This window comes from Bidens hawaiensis, unplaced genomic scaffold, assembly GCF_021521415.1.
Source record: "Bidens hawaiensis isolate Kalapana, Puna unplaced genomic scaffold, B.hawaiensis_p1.1 tig00012136_1, whole genome shotgun sequence".
Taxonomy (NCBI): domain Eukaryota; kingdom Viridiplantae; phylum Streptophyta; class Magnoliopsida; order Asterales; family Asteraceae; genus Bidens; species Bidens hawaiensis.
This window is the reverse complement of record NW_027491976.1, coordinates 210,048-226,622: the sequence shown is the minus strand read 5'-3', so window position 1 is coordinate 226,622 and position 16,575 is coordinate 210,048. Positions and strand designations below refer to the sequence as shown.

Sequence of the window (16,575 nt, the reverse complement as noted above, 5' to 3'; positions counted from 1 at the left end):
GATATATGAATATAACTGCCGCAGTTTTGAGATTTCGATTTTCTCTAGCTTTTCAACATAACATATATAATCAACCCAATGTCACCATTGTGTGCATTGGATATCAACCATTGTTGCCATTGTGTGCATTGGATATGCCGAAGACGAATTGCTATCAAGGCGAATGTGTTTAGCTTCTTTAAAGTTTATTAAGATTAAAACAGGGGGAGAAGTGACAATAAGTCATGGTGTAAATTCAACCATGTAAATTGACTATACATGAAAATTTATATCAAGGTCAAATCTTAATATCTTATTCAAATAAAAAAAAAGAACTTAGCTAAATTAAGAGTGTAAATACACATATGACTTAACACGGATTTACATGTGAACTAACGTTAATTGGAATAGTAAATTCACAAGCGAACCAATATAAAGTCACACAAACTTATGAAATTATACTGAATTTCAATCGTATTGCAAAGTGTATCATTACTCATTAAACCAACAAATACAAATCATAATAGTTCTCAGTTGCAACATTCTTATCAACCTCTCATTTGAAACTTTAGCCTTACAATGAAACTTAAGTCCAATAAGATCCACCAAATCTAAGCACCAACCATGATGCATTCAATTGCCTGTTTACATATTCCAGTCATTGTTGCCTCTGGCCCATATACCTAAAGCCCAAATCATAGTAAAATGACCAATTTACCCTTGAAAATGTTTAGAAATCATATGAAACAATGCAAGTAGAAACAAGGTACTCTAATGTACCTCAATAGGGATCCCAATCTCAGCCCCGAGTGCACGCATTCTCTCAAGCCCTCTTTGGTATTTCGGCCCTCCTCGTCGCACATAAATATGCATGTTCGCAGCTTTCAACTTCGACTCCTACATAAATTTATAACGATTAATACCAAAATGACCGTTTTACCCTTTCGGTTGCAAATGAACAAACAAATTACCTTCTCTTTCATCGCACGAATAATCCCATTAAAAGTAGCTGCCACGTCAGTAAAATTCGCAATCCCACCACCAACCACAAGCGCCCTCTTTTGACCGTCTGGATCAGCAGTCGCACACTGAAACATAAAATGTTAAATTTTATAAAAGTGGGACCCACAAAGCCAACATAATATTAAAGAATGAGTCACTAACATCTATGACAACTCTAGCATATTGCAAAACTTCTTCTTCATTAGGTGCACCGCTATATTCTGCATAATTTCCGAGCTCAGAAGCATAGCCTAAATCTCCAACTGTATCTGCATAGATGACACTAGCACCGCCACCAGAACCATGGTCCAAATCCGTCCTTTCGGGTTAAGAATCGTGAACTTCAACAATGCACTCGTCTGCAACGATTTAAAATAAAAAATTTAAAATATATAATTCCAAAAAAGTTGTATATATACTTATATGCACCTTCTCATCAAGTCCATGGATGAAGCTTTCAGTAGGAGTCATAACTCTTCCAAATGGCATTGGGAACTCAATATCGCCCCACCTGCGAAATAATAACATCTTTTAAGTTTCGTTAATAGTTAATAGAGTCAAATGCTGTTTTGATCACTCTTTTTATTTTTCATCATAAACACATCGTGATTCCCAAAACTCGACATTTCAATCCAGATTACTGACGTCATCCATGTCGCCTGTTAACTTCTTCATAAAATGACCAAAATACCCCTAGTATTAAAAAAAACTTATAATATATTTAGTTACATGGGTATTTTGGTCATTTTATAAAAGGAAAATTGGTTTTTATTGGTCCAAACTATCGTCTTTTGGTCACTGCGAGTCCCAACTAACGAATTGGCTGCTGACGGTCCCAACTTTTAACATATTTGTTCCTAACGGTCCGCGACTAACAGAATTTTAACGTCATTAGTTTCAGGTCATCGGAAAAAACGTTTTTGGCCGGAAAACACACATTTTTCCCGAAAACTCAACAATTTTGTCACAAACATCATGTCAACTTTGTATCGTACATTATGGAACCTTTTTCTAGTAAAAGGCTCAATTATTGAGGTCGTCGGAACCCTAGAACCATCGTCGAAGTCAGTTGATGGTGCTTAAGTGATGGTGGTTGGTTGGCAGTGAGTCAATTGGTGATGGTGGCGGTGTTCAGGTGGTGTTTTCCGGCAAAAAAAATGGCTTTCCTGGCCAAAAACGTTTTTCCGGCGACCTAAAACTAACAGAGTTAGGATTCTGTTAGCCGCGGACCGTTAGGAACAAATACATTAAAAGGTGGGACCATCAGTGACCAATTCGTTAGTTGGGATCGACAATGATCAAAAGGCATCAATTTTCCTTTATAAAAAAGTTAACTACAGATATGGATGGCGTTAGTAATCTGGATTGAAATAACGAGTTTTGGAAACCACAATGTGTTTTTGGCGAAAAAATAAAAAGGTGATTAAATAAGCAAATCTAACAAACCACAGGGATAAAAACAACTCGAGTTAATAAAAAGAAAGTAAGATGGTGTACTTTTTGAAGTTTTTGAAAGCAACATGTGGTCAAGCTCGCCTCTCATATCAAGAGGATACGGCTTTCCATCAACCAGAGTGAATGGATTCATTTCCAAGAACGTGAAGTCGAGATCTATATGCAAAAAAAACATGACTAATAAAATTCAAAAGTGACTTTTGGTTAGATTTATGAATGTTTGCATATGTGACAAGATTTTACCTAGGAATAAGGAATATATGTGTGTGATGAACTCCTCAATTACAGATTTGTACTGCATATGAAAAAATTGATCATTATAGATTCAATATGCACAATATTATTACAATGGAAAATAAAATCTTTTTAGAAGGCATGACCCGTTCATAAGTAATAATCTCACCTCTAACGGGAGCGTAGCAACAAGTGGAGCACATAGCTCTTGATTCAACACTACCCCTGTGGCTAAAAAGATTGTCTTAACCTGAAAATCCGGGGGTAAATTTGTAATTTAACAAATCCAATCGTTAAATTTTATCGAAAATTAAGAAGAATGCACCTTGTCCCAATTCTCTTCAATATCGATACCTCCACATTCTGAAAAACTAATGCTACATCCTAACCGCTCTGATACAACGTTGATGTAAAACTCTTCATTGTGTGGAACAAATGGTTCGACAATGAATGTGGTTATCGGTCCTTTGCATCCTCCCATCACAACCTAAAAATCAAGAAAGTTGTAAGTTTTAACAACCACATTTTCGACACCAATAAAAAGTTAACAATTTACCTCTTTGCCAAGTCGTTCGTTAACGAATTCAGCAACTTGACCCAAATCAAGATTTAAGGCAACAAGTCCACTCTTGCCACACTTTCCATACAACATGTCCGGTTTCACAACCAGTTTGGAAGAAGCTAACCATGGTTCTGTTTGTGCCAGCTCATTAAAGTCGGTTGTCTCGGTAATCTGATGCACCAAAAATGTTACTAGTCAATTAACATTTAACTATTAAGTAATTGTTTATGTTTGAACACACATTAACTATTTAACTCTCAAATTAAGTTATAACTATTTTCACCTGTGCAGATTTAATTGGCAATTCATAACCAGATATCCTCTTGAAATGCTCCTTGAGTAATCTCTTCGAATCGTACTCTCGGATCTTCTTTCGTGCCATTTTCGTTCCTATAAGACCTTGTTACACCAAAAACAATACACAACAAATATCAACTCACATCCACATTACTAGAATCAGTTCATATATATATATATATATATATAATGTAATGAAATAAAGATTGATTAAATTTGAAACATACTAGTGGTAGTTGCTGTTGTTGCTTGAAAGATACGATGCAACTGAATGTGAATTTATGCTTGAAATTGGTGGGGTTCTTGATTTAATATTCGGTTACACTTTTTTATTTATTTATTTTTTGTTAATAAAGTTTGGTATGGTATTTATTTTAGCGGGAAGAAAAGTAATGTAGATGGTGGTTTGATGATCTCTACCGGCTAACTGACACCTCATAGGCTCAAACCCACAAGTCAAATTCGGGTAGAACTTTGTATCATATGATTACTTAGAATATTAATAATAGAGACAAATGGGCAATGACAATCTTTTTGTTTGTTCAACTAGAATTGTTTTAAGGGAAAATTCCCAAAATAAACGTTTATGAAAACGTTTTTCAGGTTTTAGGTGTCATTTGCAAGAAATTCCCAAAATAGGTATTATAAACTAGTCGTGACGAGTAGTTTATGATTGCATACGAGTAGTTTGTAGAACCAGTTAACACTTGCCACGTGCCCTTAAACTAACCGTAACGAGCATGTTCACTAATAATTTGCTCGTCAAGACTAAATTAGTTTCATGTCCCGTAATCAACGCCTACGAGTAACTTATAAGTCCTTTAGTTGCGACGACTAGTTTACCTGGTTTACATTCCCTACACGAGTAGTTTATTAGTAGTTAACTCGCCGCGACTAGTTTAACCTTACAATCTACTCGTTGTGAGTAACGAACTTATGAATTACTCGTGGGCATTGATTACGAGGCATAAAACTTATTTAGTCGTGACGAGTAATGGTTAGTAAATCTGCTCGTTACGGTTAGTTTAAAGATACGTGCCAAGTTTTAATTGGTTATACAAACTACTCGTCACGACTATATTATAATACCTATTTTGGGAATTTCTTGCAAATGACACCTAAAACCTGAAAAACGTTTTCATAAACGCTTATCTTGAGAATTTTCCGTTGTTTTAATGTATTAAGATTCTGCTTTAGAATTTTGTTTTTTAAAAAAGGAAATTAACTTTTAAGTTATTAGTATTTTTATACGGGTGACAAATATGATTTTGATTTCGGAGACTAATACCTAAGATTTTAATTATGTATTTTAATATGTGGCATGACATAATTTCGAGTTGAACCCATAGAGATGATACTTAGGGATTTAAATGAACCGAATCGAGAGAAACAAGACTTTGTTTATGTTCGTTCGTTAAGTGTATATCAGATAAAAGACATTTTATGTACATATAAGTATATAACTAACATAACCTCTTGTTCCTATTCGCTCATTACGGAAATTATTTTGTTCGTCTTCAATCGTTAATTTCGTAGAACATGTATGAATTTGAAAAATATAAATCTAACATTCTTAAACGCAAACATTAGACACAATAACCCAAAAAATAAAGTTAAATACTTAGACATGATAATTTGAAAAATGCCTTGGTGTAATAATTATGGTTGGTTAGTGATAGACAATTCGTGGAACTTGGAAGCTGATATGAGGAAGGAAAGGGGAAGAAACGATGTAAATTGAAAGAAAAAGAAACGATGTAAATTGAGAGGACCGGGGTTCCTAGTATAAATGTTAATGTAATTAGACTAGTAAAACTAAAAAATATAAAATGATTAAACGTTAGTATAAATCATTAAAAATATTTAAAAAAAACATTAACAAATTAAAATTAACAAACAAAATGAACAAATGTAAACGGACGAAGAAACGTACATGAAAACAATTGTACAACATTCATAATCATTCGTTTAATTAGTCGGACGAAATTTCATGTTCATGTTCGTTCACTTATTGAACGGACGTAAATGAACTTCCCGCTGAATGTTCACGAATGATTCATTGAATGTTTGTTTCATTTAGAGCCCTAACAATAGTTAAGTGGGTTGTATTAATGGTAGTGTACCTAATCATGTTTTGTTTACCTGAAATCAGCTTCGGTAACCCGATTTCTCTATGGAGAATTATGGATAATGGCATTAATAGCAACGTACCTGATTAGGTTTTGTTTACCTTAAATGAACCCGAGCTCCACCTCAAACACCCTTATAATGTTTCCAAAAAGTTTGTCTATGTTATAACAAAAACTAATCTGCTATTCTATGTCAAAGTTTAAAGCAAGTAAAGCAAGAGTATCATGTTTTAAAAAAGCTATATACATAATAGTTTTTCATCAAAAGTTTTCAAAATATAATATTATAAGACTTAGCTTGTTACTCAAAAGTTTTCAAAATATAATATTATAAGACTTAAATGGAATTACCTTTCAAACACATACGTAGCATAACTAATGCAATGACTGATCGAAAGTCAAGAAAAGGTCACATCGACATAGAAATGGTGCATTACCCCTCGTATTTGACTTTCTTCTATAGTGTTAATAATAGGATAGATATATTAAATCATTATTTCAAAACACGTGACCTTTATTTTAGAAAGTTGTTGTCTTCGCTTAATTTAAGGTTTTATTCCTCCCTTTAGTCAATATATGCTACTAAATAGTCGTGTACTTTGTTTGAGGTTGTGACCTAGGTCTAAGAATTTTGTTTAACCCAATATGCAATTGAGGTTTTTTCGTACATAAAAGATTTTGATGACAATTAACGGCTAAATAAAAGTTTTTTTTCAATTGCAAATGCTTTATTCATATTTATGTAGCACAGGAAAAACATGTTTATGGATCCTCTTTCTATGCATCATGCATATATGCATATACCTCATCTAAGTTCCTTGAATATTCATACTTCATAGTAAACAAATGGACGAATCGAGAACAATAGTCATTTTTTAAATTGTTTCTAACGGAATGATAAATTTGATATTTTAACCAGTTGTGATGGCATGTACGAAATTTTACTCATTGGGTGCACCGTGCATATGAAATTCTAATAGTTTTTAGGTTATATATGAAATTATCCTATTGTGTTAATCTTGTGTAAATGAAACACTCGTAAATCGTAATAAATTAAAAAGAAAAAAGTTTATAAAACTATTTGTCCTTCTATGGTTTCGTTTATAAAAATTGTCATTAAAATAGTACCAATTGTCAAAGTTAAATCAAAACTTTAACGGAAAAAAAAAGATGAAGAAAAAATAAAAGAAAAATCATGTGTGGGTGAGTAAAACTTGTTATGTTGGTACTTGGTGTGTAGTGTGCTAATCATGTCTCACGTTTTTTAGGTATTGCTACTCATTAACTCACTTCTAAGTTATAACTATTTCTTACTTGAAACCTTCGATTTAAAAATGAGGCAACAGACATTTTGAAACCCTGTAAGGACTAATTGTTTCATAAACTTCTTTCTCTAATCAATATCCAGTGTTTAAGTTACAAAAGATTAAAACAATATTTTGATCCGCAAAAACGCAAGTCAAGTATAAACAAATTTGACACAATGCCTCTCAGTTCTACAATATGAAATATTTGCAATGACGTTCTCAGAGTGAAGATGCTTAATGAGAAACAATGATGTTGGGTATCCACGAAAAAAAAAGAAACATGACATTATTCTTTCTTTTAATTTTGCTTGCCATATTAAGCTCGACTCATAAAGTCTATTTAAGTATTTATTACTTACAACACCTCGTGATGTCTTGGGTTTGTTTTTTTTGGTGAGAGGTAGAATACACTACATATGATATCGCTGTTAAAAGAAAGAAATATAACATAAAGTAAAAAAGCAATGGAGTGAATAGTGGCAAGCCCAATCAAATTCTTCCCACAAGATGATCGATTTTTTTTAATATTTCATTTATCATTTAACTTGATTTGCTCTGATAACTTGCACTCGTTAATTTAAAAAAAATCTAAATATAAAGTTGTGTTCACTTTTTTTCTTTTTCAACATTTTGATATATGGTATCAAGTAGTAAAGGTGCACAAAACCGATTTTTTTGTCAAACCGAACCGGTTTGGTCAAATCATGATCAAAACCGGTTTCAAATCAGTTCGGCTTAGAAACCAGTTTAGGAGCATGAAATTTCAACCTGGTCCAAACGAATGGGTTCGGTTTAGAACCGGTTTCCGGTTTGTTTTTCTCAAACCGGTCCGGTTTTAGAACCGATTCGCTAGTTCAGAAGGGGAACCGGGTTTGGCTTAAACAGGGTTTTTTTTTGTACATCTCTATCAAGTAGCATGGTAAAGATTCTGGTAACCAAGGTAAATTTTCTTGGACCGTCCACAGTAACAAAAGCCTTGATTTTTGGCTCAAATTTGGTTATAAATGGGCTGGTTTAGCTAATTTAGATGGTTATTATATGGACAGATAAATTAATAGATAACATAATATCTCCACTTCTCTAGTCCTCTCATGATCCATCCCACATCCTAAAGTATGCTTCAACCTCTGTATTTATATAACAGAAAATTTTAATTATTAACTACACACATAATATATAATAATAGTAATAATAACATTTTAACCTTTAGGATCATGCAACAAATTCCTCCATTTTGTTAGGATAATCTTGACAATAAATGTTGCTTTCCTTACTATGAGTGCAAAGATACCATATGCAGGTAAATGAATTAATCCCAATCCTAAATACCTGCAAACAATACGTGTTTTATTTTTGATTAAATAGTCAAACATTCACATAAAAACATACCAAAGGGGAGCATATGTAGTTGATAAATCAAGAAAGTCATATGGCCACCTGCAATATCAAGAACAATGAAATTAAGCATAATATAAGTTTTATATTATCCATTTTTTATTACTGATCTGGTTATAATAAGATCTCATCTTACCACGTTGCTACACATGCATGAAATATCCACTGGAATATGACAAATATACACGTCCATATACCAAAATACGCCACACGAAAGAAAGGAAACCGATAGTTAAAAAAAGTCAATCTAGTCAAGTCAACAAGCATATAACTTAATAAATAATAGTGTGAATTGCGGTTTTCGTCCTCGTGGTTTGTCCAAATATGTGGTTTTAGTCCAATAGTTTCAAATTTGCGATTTTCGTCCTTGTGGTTTCGTTTCACTTGCAATTAAACCCGACTCCACTAACCCTGTTAATTATGGTCGTTAAACCCATTAGTGTGCCCTTCATGTGAGGGGCAGTTTTGCCCTTTTTTCCGCAAATACACCTCAACCCCTCACGTGAGGGTGCTTGCGAATTAAAACGGGGTTTTATTTGGAGAGGAAAAGGACAAAACTGCCCCTTACGTGAGGGGCACGCTGACGGATTTAACGATCAGGCGTAACGGGGTTAGTGGGATCGGGTTTAATTGCAAGTGAAATGAAACCACATGGACGAAAATCGCAAATTAGAAACTATTGGACTAAAACCGTAAATTTGGATAAATCACAAGGACGAAAACCGCAGTTTACTCTATATAATAAAAAAAACATCTCAATCATAAACTTACAATATAATATATAATAACATAACTTACCAGGCGATTCAGAGCTATATCAACAAGGAAAAAAGCATTGAAAGAAGGCAAGCTAACATCAAACTGTAACGAAAAGACGAAAATACCTCTCAGCATAATATAGAAACAAATTACATAACTAAATCATTGATTTAAAGAATGAAAGAAAAAAACATACAAACTGTAACTTGTGGCCTGCAGGAGCAAGAAACGGATAGATTATAAACCAAAACACACTATCCGTGAGTCCAACAGCACCCGCGCTTGTCTGTTTATTAAAACAGTGAGACACAATATAACACCGTTAAAGATTTATATTATACAAACTTACCTGAAATATTATTTGAAAGAAATAGCCCCATACACCCGCAGTCTTTTCATGATTGATATTATTATCAACAACTTCATTCCAATATTTGTAACATCCATAAATCGAGTGTAAAGATGCAAGCTGCATATAGCATACACAAAACACAAATTTAAAAAAAAAATCTAATTAGAACGTATACATATAACATATAAGTATATAATTAACAAGTCACAACTTTTCATACCCCAAAATAGAAAGTGACCAAAGCAAATGTCCACCTATTCGTCACAAAAAAAAAAAAAAAAAAAAAACATTTTAACGAACTCAACATCATAAAGGGGTTAAAAGTTAAAAAATGTTAAAGCTAAAATTACTTACTGTGTGTAAAAGAAAAGTGAATTAGCTCCACAACGCTAACATTACACCAAACGCAACTAATCTGTAAATTTCAAACAGGTCCTCCAAGTTTCATCCTCATACAAAATCCCGATGGGCTCCACGTCAGGCTCATCGCTTCTTTTCTTTTTGTTGAATACTTCATATTTGATTATTAAGAATCCTGCTAACGTCATAGCAGTAATACACTGAGGAAAAACCTCCAGGTCAAACAGTAACTCGGGGGGTCGGTTGTGTCAACAGCCATCAGTGGGTCCCAATTAACTCGATGCTCCTGTTTACAAAATATATTGTTTATATTAACTTGAAATTCATTTTACCAAATTGTGCAATGTTTGATTCGGGTACGATTGTATTTCCAATCATAGTTGTAAAAATCCGATTAATCCCCGATTAATCGCTAGTCAGTAGTCCAGCGGCTAATCGCAAGTGGAATTGAGTGGAGGATACCAGCCGCTTCTGCAGCCTATGGGCACCGGCCGAGTATTCGCTAGTATTTTTGGCATGGTAGCTGCTATCAAAATGAAATGGTTCAATTCAATTCAACTGAAACGCCTGAATTTTAAATTTGTTTTCTTTTTGAAAATAGTTTAATTTTAACTAAATAAAAAATCCTAATTTTGGTTTATATGTATAACTATTTTTATAATTTTACTACTTTTTGAACTCGTTTATTATACGAGATCTGTCAAATAAAAGAAAATAAGGTTTGTTATTTGAAATAAAAAATCAAAATTAAGGGTAAAAAATAAATGAAAAACAATAAAAAGCTTAGAATATCAAATTTATAAATTTGAGAAAGCATCTTTATAACCTGATTATAACTCAATTATTAAAATGGTTTTAATACATGACACTCATGGATTAGGATAAATGAAATGAAAGATTAGGAATTAGCATGAAAAATTTGGCTATGAATTAATATACCATTAACATCTAAGCCTTAATATTTTCTTTTATTATTAGAGTAGAGTTTTCTGATTTAGAGATTCAATTTTTAAATTTTGATGTGAAAAGTATGGAGATTCAGTGGAGCAATCTTTCTATTTTGGGAATAGAAATATGAATGAAAAAGGAAAAAAAATTTAGAAATCTCTTAAATTTAGAGATGTTCGAGTGATAGAGACTGTAATACGAGTGTTCTTAGAGGTTTAACTCTAAATACACATTCGACTTTCATGATTTCTCGCATCAACAAATGTGGTTGTTTTAAGAGGCGAAGCCCTCTTGTGAAATGAGAATAACAGAGCCTTGGTGGGATAGAGCCTGAATGGGGTCCAAGGATCAAACCCTAGGTAAATCCAATAATCAGACTACTAGTGTCACGAGTTGAATCGAGCCAAGTGTCACGAAGCAATCCTCTCAGACTTCGTGTGACATTCAAAGGCTAGCCAATTAGTCTGCTTATAATCAGGGGCTGCTGGTTTCGTCCTGTCTTGGACACATCAGGTGAGCGGTAACAGCTCGTAACCAATGTTGCGTTCTTTGTGCAAGCATGACTGGGCATGTACGCCTTCCTTTCCCGCTGAGGTCATGCTCGATGAAGTCCAAGTCGAGTCAACAAACCCATCGTTCAAGCACTTTCAATCATTGTGATGGTGGCATTGTGATGTCGGAGAAAGGTGGCATAGCCGGAGACGAACACTCCTTTTGACGCGTGGCCCAATCATTGTGGTGGTGTTATTGTGGAAATCGACCATCACAATTGATAATGAACGGATGATGGACGATATAGAAATTAAATGAGTTTTATGCATTTATGCATTCAATAAGAGCATTCTCAGCAGCTTCTTTAAATTATTGTGAGCTTAATCTCTAAAAAAATTTTAAAGAATTGTAAGTGGTTGTGAATGAAGGAGAGAAAATTTTTTAAAGAGATGGGTAAATTTTGGAGGAACACTGCTCATCTATTTATTTTTTTAATATATTTGAAAGTAGTTGTGAGTGGAGGTGGGAGAGCAGATAATGATAAATATATTAAGAAGTTTTATTTAATTGTATATGATAGAGAAAATGTAGTATTTTTTAGTATAATTATAAAAATAGAGATAGAAAAACTGTCAGTGATACTCTAATAAAGTCATATAATAGTTTTTAAATCTTAAAATAAAATATTTATTCTATTTCAACGACACTGAGTGTACCCAACCCTATGTTTAAATCGGGTCAAGTTATTCTACAAATGGTAACAAAAATGAGAAATGTGAGAAGCCATAAATAATTGACATATGTCAAGTGGGGACAAAAAAAGGGTATAGAAGTAATTGTACACATTTTCTCTCTCAACATGCAAAACAATGTTAATACCCCCATCATTTTAGAACGTTTATAACTTTTTCGTATGATATTTTTTTTAAAAAGAAATTCATTATAATAACAAACCTTTTTTTATCTTTAATATGAGTATAATTTTTGTTATATAAAATTTAAAACAAATATCACGTCATTATGTCTTTTCGCACACCATTGTGTCTTTCGCAAACCACTGTGTCTTTATTCGTCATTATGCCTTTTCGCACACCATTGTGTCTTTTCGCTTATCATTGTGTCTTTTTTCGTCATTGTGTCTTTTCGCACACCATTGTGTCTTTTTTTCGTGTCTTTTCGCACACCATTATGTCTTTTCGCTTATCATTGTGTCTTTTTTCGTCATTTTGTTTTTTCGTCATTGTGTCTTTCAACTCATCATTATGTTTTTTTAAAATACTAATAGCACTTTTGTGTAATAATAATATGTAAAAATAATGATAAAAACACAATGATTAATACATGTTACACAATAACTTGAAACATAAAACACAATGTTGAATACGTATAACACAATGACCTAAAACGTAAGACACAATGGTAAATATATATGACACAATGACTTGAAACGTAAAACACAATGGAAACAACATATTACACAATGACTTGAACACAATACACAATGAACGCAATACTATTTTTCTCAAATTAAATGAATTTGTCATATGTCAATCCGAATACAAGCCAATGAACGTATTACATAATGACTAAAAGTTAATGACGAACAAAACGACACAATGACGTACTCTTTGTTTTAATTTTTATCTTTCATATGAGTACAAATTGAAAAATATAATGATCAAAATCTATAATACAATTCATGTGAAAACTCAACTAAAAGACACAATGAACAACAACAAAACACAATAAAAAAAACCCATTAATTTTTTTTTATTTTTATACAACAATATGATACTCATATTAAAGATAAAAAAGGCTTATTATTATGGTGGATTTTTTTTTAAAGAATAATGTCGTATGAAAAAGTTATGGACATTTTAAAATGATGGGGTAATTGACATGTGCCTTACATGTGGAGAGAGAAAGTCAACAAATGTGAATTATACTTTCATGCCTTTTCCATCAATTTTTATTTATTAAATTAATCTTAGTCATTCAAATCTAAGATCAGCAGACTGCATTCCTTCTCACCCTTCTCATTTTTGTTATCCTTTGTATTTTAACTTTACCCTGTTTAAATCTACGTAAGGTTATTTGATGAAAAAAAAGTGTGTTTAGTTGTTAAAAAGGAAAAAAAAAACTGAGTGTGCATTGTACATGTTATTAACCTTGTTAAGTTAAAATGGTGCATGCTTCAATATATTTGTAAAACTTGAAAACTGACTTTTATAGTGTATACACAAATTTTATGAAACATGATACCATCAAACATCATGTTCATGCCATTTGCATGCATGTGTAAAAATTAATAACGTAAAATACAAAAACACGTCAAATGGGTGATAGCTAGCGAAATGCAAAAACAACTACAACCTTGCAAGAATGACAATTGTGAACAAAAACGTATACGTATGGTTGTTCTTTTTGCACCTACATATCTTCTCAAAATAATCCATTAATTTGTTTTTATAACCTTCATTAAAAATACAATGAAAATGCTTAAATTTTGAGTTTGGGTTAAGGATGTAGTTCTCAATTTTTACAAACGGGTATGGACATGACCAATACCCGTCCCGTTGCCATCCCTAGAAAATAAAGTGAAAAGACTTTATTTATTGTTCCATTTTATCTATGCGGTGTGATTTTTAACTTATGTTATATTTTTTAATTTTAGCATAAGTAGGATTAATATAAGTAGTTTAAGTAGTAGCAAGTTACCACCCCCTAGGGGGGATTCTTTATTCTCAATCAAGATGCTTCAACTGGATAAATTCACTTCGAAATTGATGTCAGGGGGTTTTTCTTCTGTTCTAGACGGCTGTATTTGTCGGACATTTTCCGAGGGTAGCATTATACTGATTGTTGTTCTTTCAACTAGAGAGAATGATAAAGAAGCTCTCTTTGACTATAATGTTTGGTATACGCTCTTGGAAGAACTTTGTCTGCCAGGACAACTCACGTGTATTAGACCTGATGATGAGCCTATTCTCTGTGATGAGGGCTGGATGGTCTTTTTATACCCTACTTGTAATATAGTGTGTATGTGCTACTCTGATGAATATTATTAGAGAAAACGAATAGGTCGTAACTGTTGAATGAATTAGTCTTTTATTGATAGCATAGAAGCCACATATTGCTTTGAAGCGGTTTAATCAAGTTACTTACCTTTAGTAGCATAAGCACGCATGCGGGACAAGACATTTCACAAACAAAGTGGGTTTTATATACCTTTGCCTGTCTTTTTTCCCCTCTGGTTATCAAACCTCAGCCTCACAAATCATTATGACAACATCGTTTGTGTGGAAGATCTAACTAGAAGTCGTATGATTTTAATGTTTTTAAAGTTTGCATACTAAAAGCATTGGTCAAAGTCAAACAAATTAACTAATTTGAGTGTTATAAAACGCACGTGCATGCACATGGCTGACTGATCGAAGCTGGTTTCACTGTTAAGTAGGTGACAACAAAATTAAAATATGGGGCTAAGTTATTATTAATGGGTGAGTAGAGTGATTCATTTGTGACACCTACTTAGGGGTGGCAACCTTAACCCAAACCATTCTAAATGGGTCAATTTGAGTTGTTTTAAAATTCAAATGGGTTGATTTGGGTCATAGGTTTTAATTAAATGGGTCAAAATGGGTCACTTGAAATACCACATTCTTATTTTTGGGTCAAAATGGGTTGAAAAATTTAACTACACGAGTCGATGTGGGTTAGTGTCATAAGGAAAAGTGACATGTTTGGGTTGAAACGGGTTTTAGATTAGAACGATATCGGTTTAGGTTTCGGCTCGGATCAGCTTTCGTGCCGACACGAGTTTTAGCACTGGACGGGTTGGCTTTCGGTTTCTTTCGAGTTTTCGCACTAGACGGGTCGATTAAGGTTTTTGATTCGTTTTCGTCGACATTTCGGTTTCGGTTAATTTGTCGGTTTTTTTTTTTTGATGAACGAGGATAACGGCGAAAATATTTTAGTTTTTTTACATTTTTCGTTATTCGTTTATATTTTGAGTTATGATTTTTTATTTATTTATTTTTGAATTTTTTTTTGAGGGATTTTGATGTTAACAGAAACCATCAAAAAATATTTAAAAAAATTAATAAAAAAATCATAACTCAAAACATAAAACAAAAACAAAAAATGTAAAAAAACTAAAATGTTTCGTCCGTTGTCCTCGTTCAAAAAAAAATCGGCAAATTAACCGAAACTGAAAAGTCGAAAACAACGAAACAAAAACATGCTGAAACAAGCTATTAAGTGATGAAAGGAACTGAAAAATCGCTAAAGCAAGCTGTTAAGTGCTGAAACGAACTGAAAAATCGCTTAAACGAGCTATTAGATGCTAAAACGAACTGAAAAATCGCTAAAGCAAGCTGTTAAGTGCTGAAACGAACTGAAAAATGGCTTAAACGAGCTATTAGATGCTAAAACGAACTGAAAAATCGCTTAAACGAGCTGTTACGTGCTGAAACGAACTGAAAAATCGCTTAAACGAGTTGTTACGCGATGAAACGAACTGAAAAATCGCTTAAACGAGCTGTTACGCGATGAAACGAACTGAAAAATCGCTTAAACGAGCTGTTACGTGCTGAAACGAACTGAAAAATCGCTTAAACGAGCTGTTACGCGATGAAACGAACTGAAAAATCGCTTAAACGAGCTGTTACGCGCTGAAACGAACTGAAAAATCGCTTAAACGAGCTGTTACGCGCTGAAACGAACTGAAAAATCGCTTAAACGAGCTGTTACGCGCTGAAACGAACTGAAAAATCGCTTAAACGAGCTGTTACGAGCTGAAACGAACTGAAAAATCGCTTAAACGAGCTGTTACGTGCTGAAACGAACTGAAAATCGCTTAAACGCGTTTTGACCCAAACCCGTTTTGACCCGTTCCAACCTTGACCCGTTCTAACCCGAACCTGTTGACCCTAACCCGTTCCAACCCGAACCAAAACAACCCTTTTTTAAGTGACCCGTTCCGACCCATGACCCGTTTCAACCCTAACCCGTTCCGACCCATGACCCGTTCCGACCCATGACCCGTTTCGACCCAACCCAACCCATTTGCCACCTCTACACCTACTAATTTACATCACATGAAGAACTTGCCCTAAATAACTGTCTTCATTTACTCCATCCAAATCCATGTTAATTTTGCTTTCAACATTAATATCATAATTTTTTGAATAGACCAAAACATATATTTTCTTTTTTGTTAGGGTAGAAACTGATTATTATTTATAACCATTAAACAATATAGTAGTGTACCAAGTATAAGAATATAGTAGAGTGTCAAAATCT

At 33.3% G+C, this 16,575-nt stretch overlaps 1 protein-coding gene, 1 long non-coding RNA gene and 1 pseudogene across 3 annotated transcripts; all 3 read right to left on the bottom strand.

Annotated features, from left to right (window-relative positions):
- Nucleotides 1-431: 431 nt before the first annotated feature.
- LOC143540048 (ATP-citrate synthase alpha chain protein 1-like) lies at nucleotides 432-3,817 on the bottom strand (annotated as a pseudogene). Its single transcript, XR_013136534.1, has 12 exons — nucleotides 3,757-3,817; nucleotides 3,516-3,631; nucleotides 3,227-3,403; nucleotides 2,996-3,157; nucleotides 2,840-2,920; nucleotides 2,680-2,731; nucleotides 2,479-2,592; nucleotides 1,411-1,492; nucleotides 1,144-1,340; nucleotides 951-1,067; nucleotides 760-876; nucleotides 432-662 (listed from the first exon to the last, which is right to left on the bottom strand). The product of XR_013136534.1 is annotated as an ATP-citrate synthase alpha chain protein 1-like (transcript).
- A 4,135-nt stretch (nucleotides 3,818-7,952) lies between these two features.
- LOC143540094 (uncharacterized) lies at nucleotides 7,953-8,627 on the bottom strand. Its single transcript, XM_077033246.1, has 4 exons — nucleotides 8,497-8,627; nucleotides 8,355-8,402; nucleotides 8,170-8,294; nucleotides 7,953-8,092 (listed from the first exon to the last, which is right to left on the bottom strand). The coding sequence occupies exons 1-4, from the start codon at nucleotides 8,625-8,627 to the stop codon at nucleotides 8,055-8,057; spliced, it is 342 nt and encodes a 113-aa protein (XP_076889361.1). The 3' UTR covers nucleotides 7,953-8,054.
- A 531-nt stretch (nucleotides 8,628-9,158) lies between these two features.
- On the bottom strand, nucleotides 9,159-9,858 carry LOC143540047 (uncharacterized). Its single transcript, XR_013136533.1, has 5 exons — nucleotides 9,826-9,858; nucleotides 9,692-9,725; nucleotides 9,469-9,588; nucleotides 9,316-9,405; nucleotides 9,159-9,221 (listed from the first exon to the last, which is right to left on the bottom strand). It is a non-coding gene; the product is annotated as an uncharacterized LOC143540047 (long non-coding RNA).
- Nucleotides 9,859-16,575: the final 6,717 nt, after the last annotated feature.

Bases quoted from the DNA above. Each gene is read 5' to 3' on its own strand.
- LOC143540094 (XM_077033246.1), bottom strand. From the start codon at position 8,627: ATGCTTGTTGACTTGACTAGATTGACTTTTTTTAACTATCGGTTTCCT. The intron at 8,403-8,496 runs GTAAGATGAGAT...TTGATATTGCAG, and splicing joins CATGCATGTGTAGCAACGTG to GTGGCCATATGACTTTCTTG. The intron at 8,093-8,169 runs GTTAAAATGTTA...ATATAAATACAG, and splicing joins TTTGTTGCATGATCCTAAAG to AGGTTGAAGCATACTTTAGG.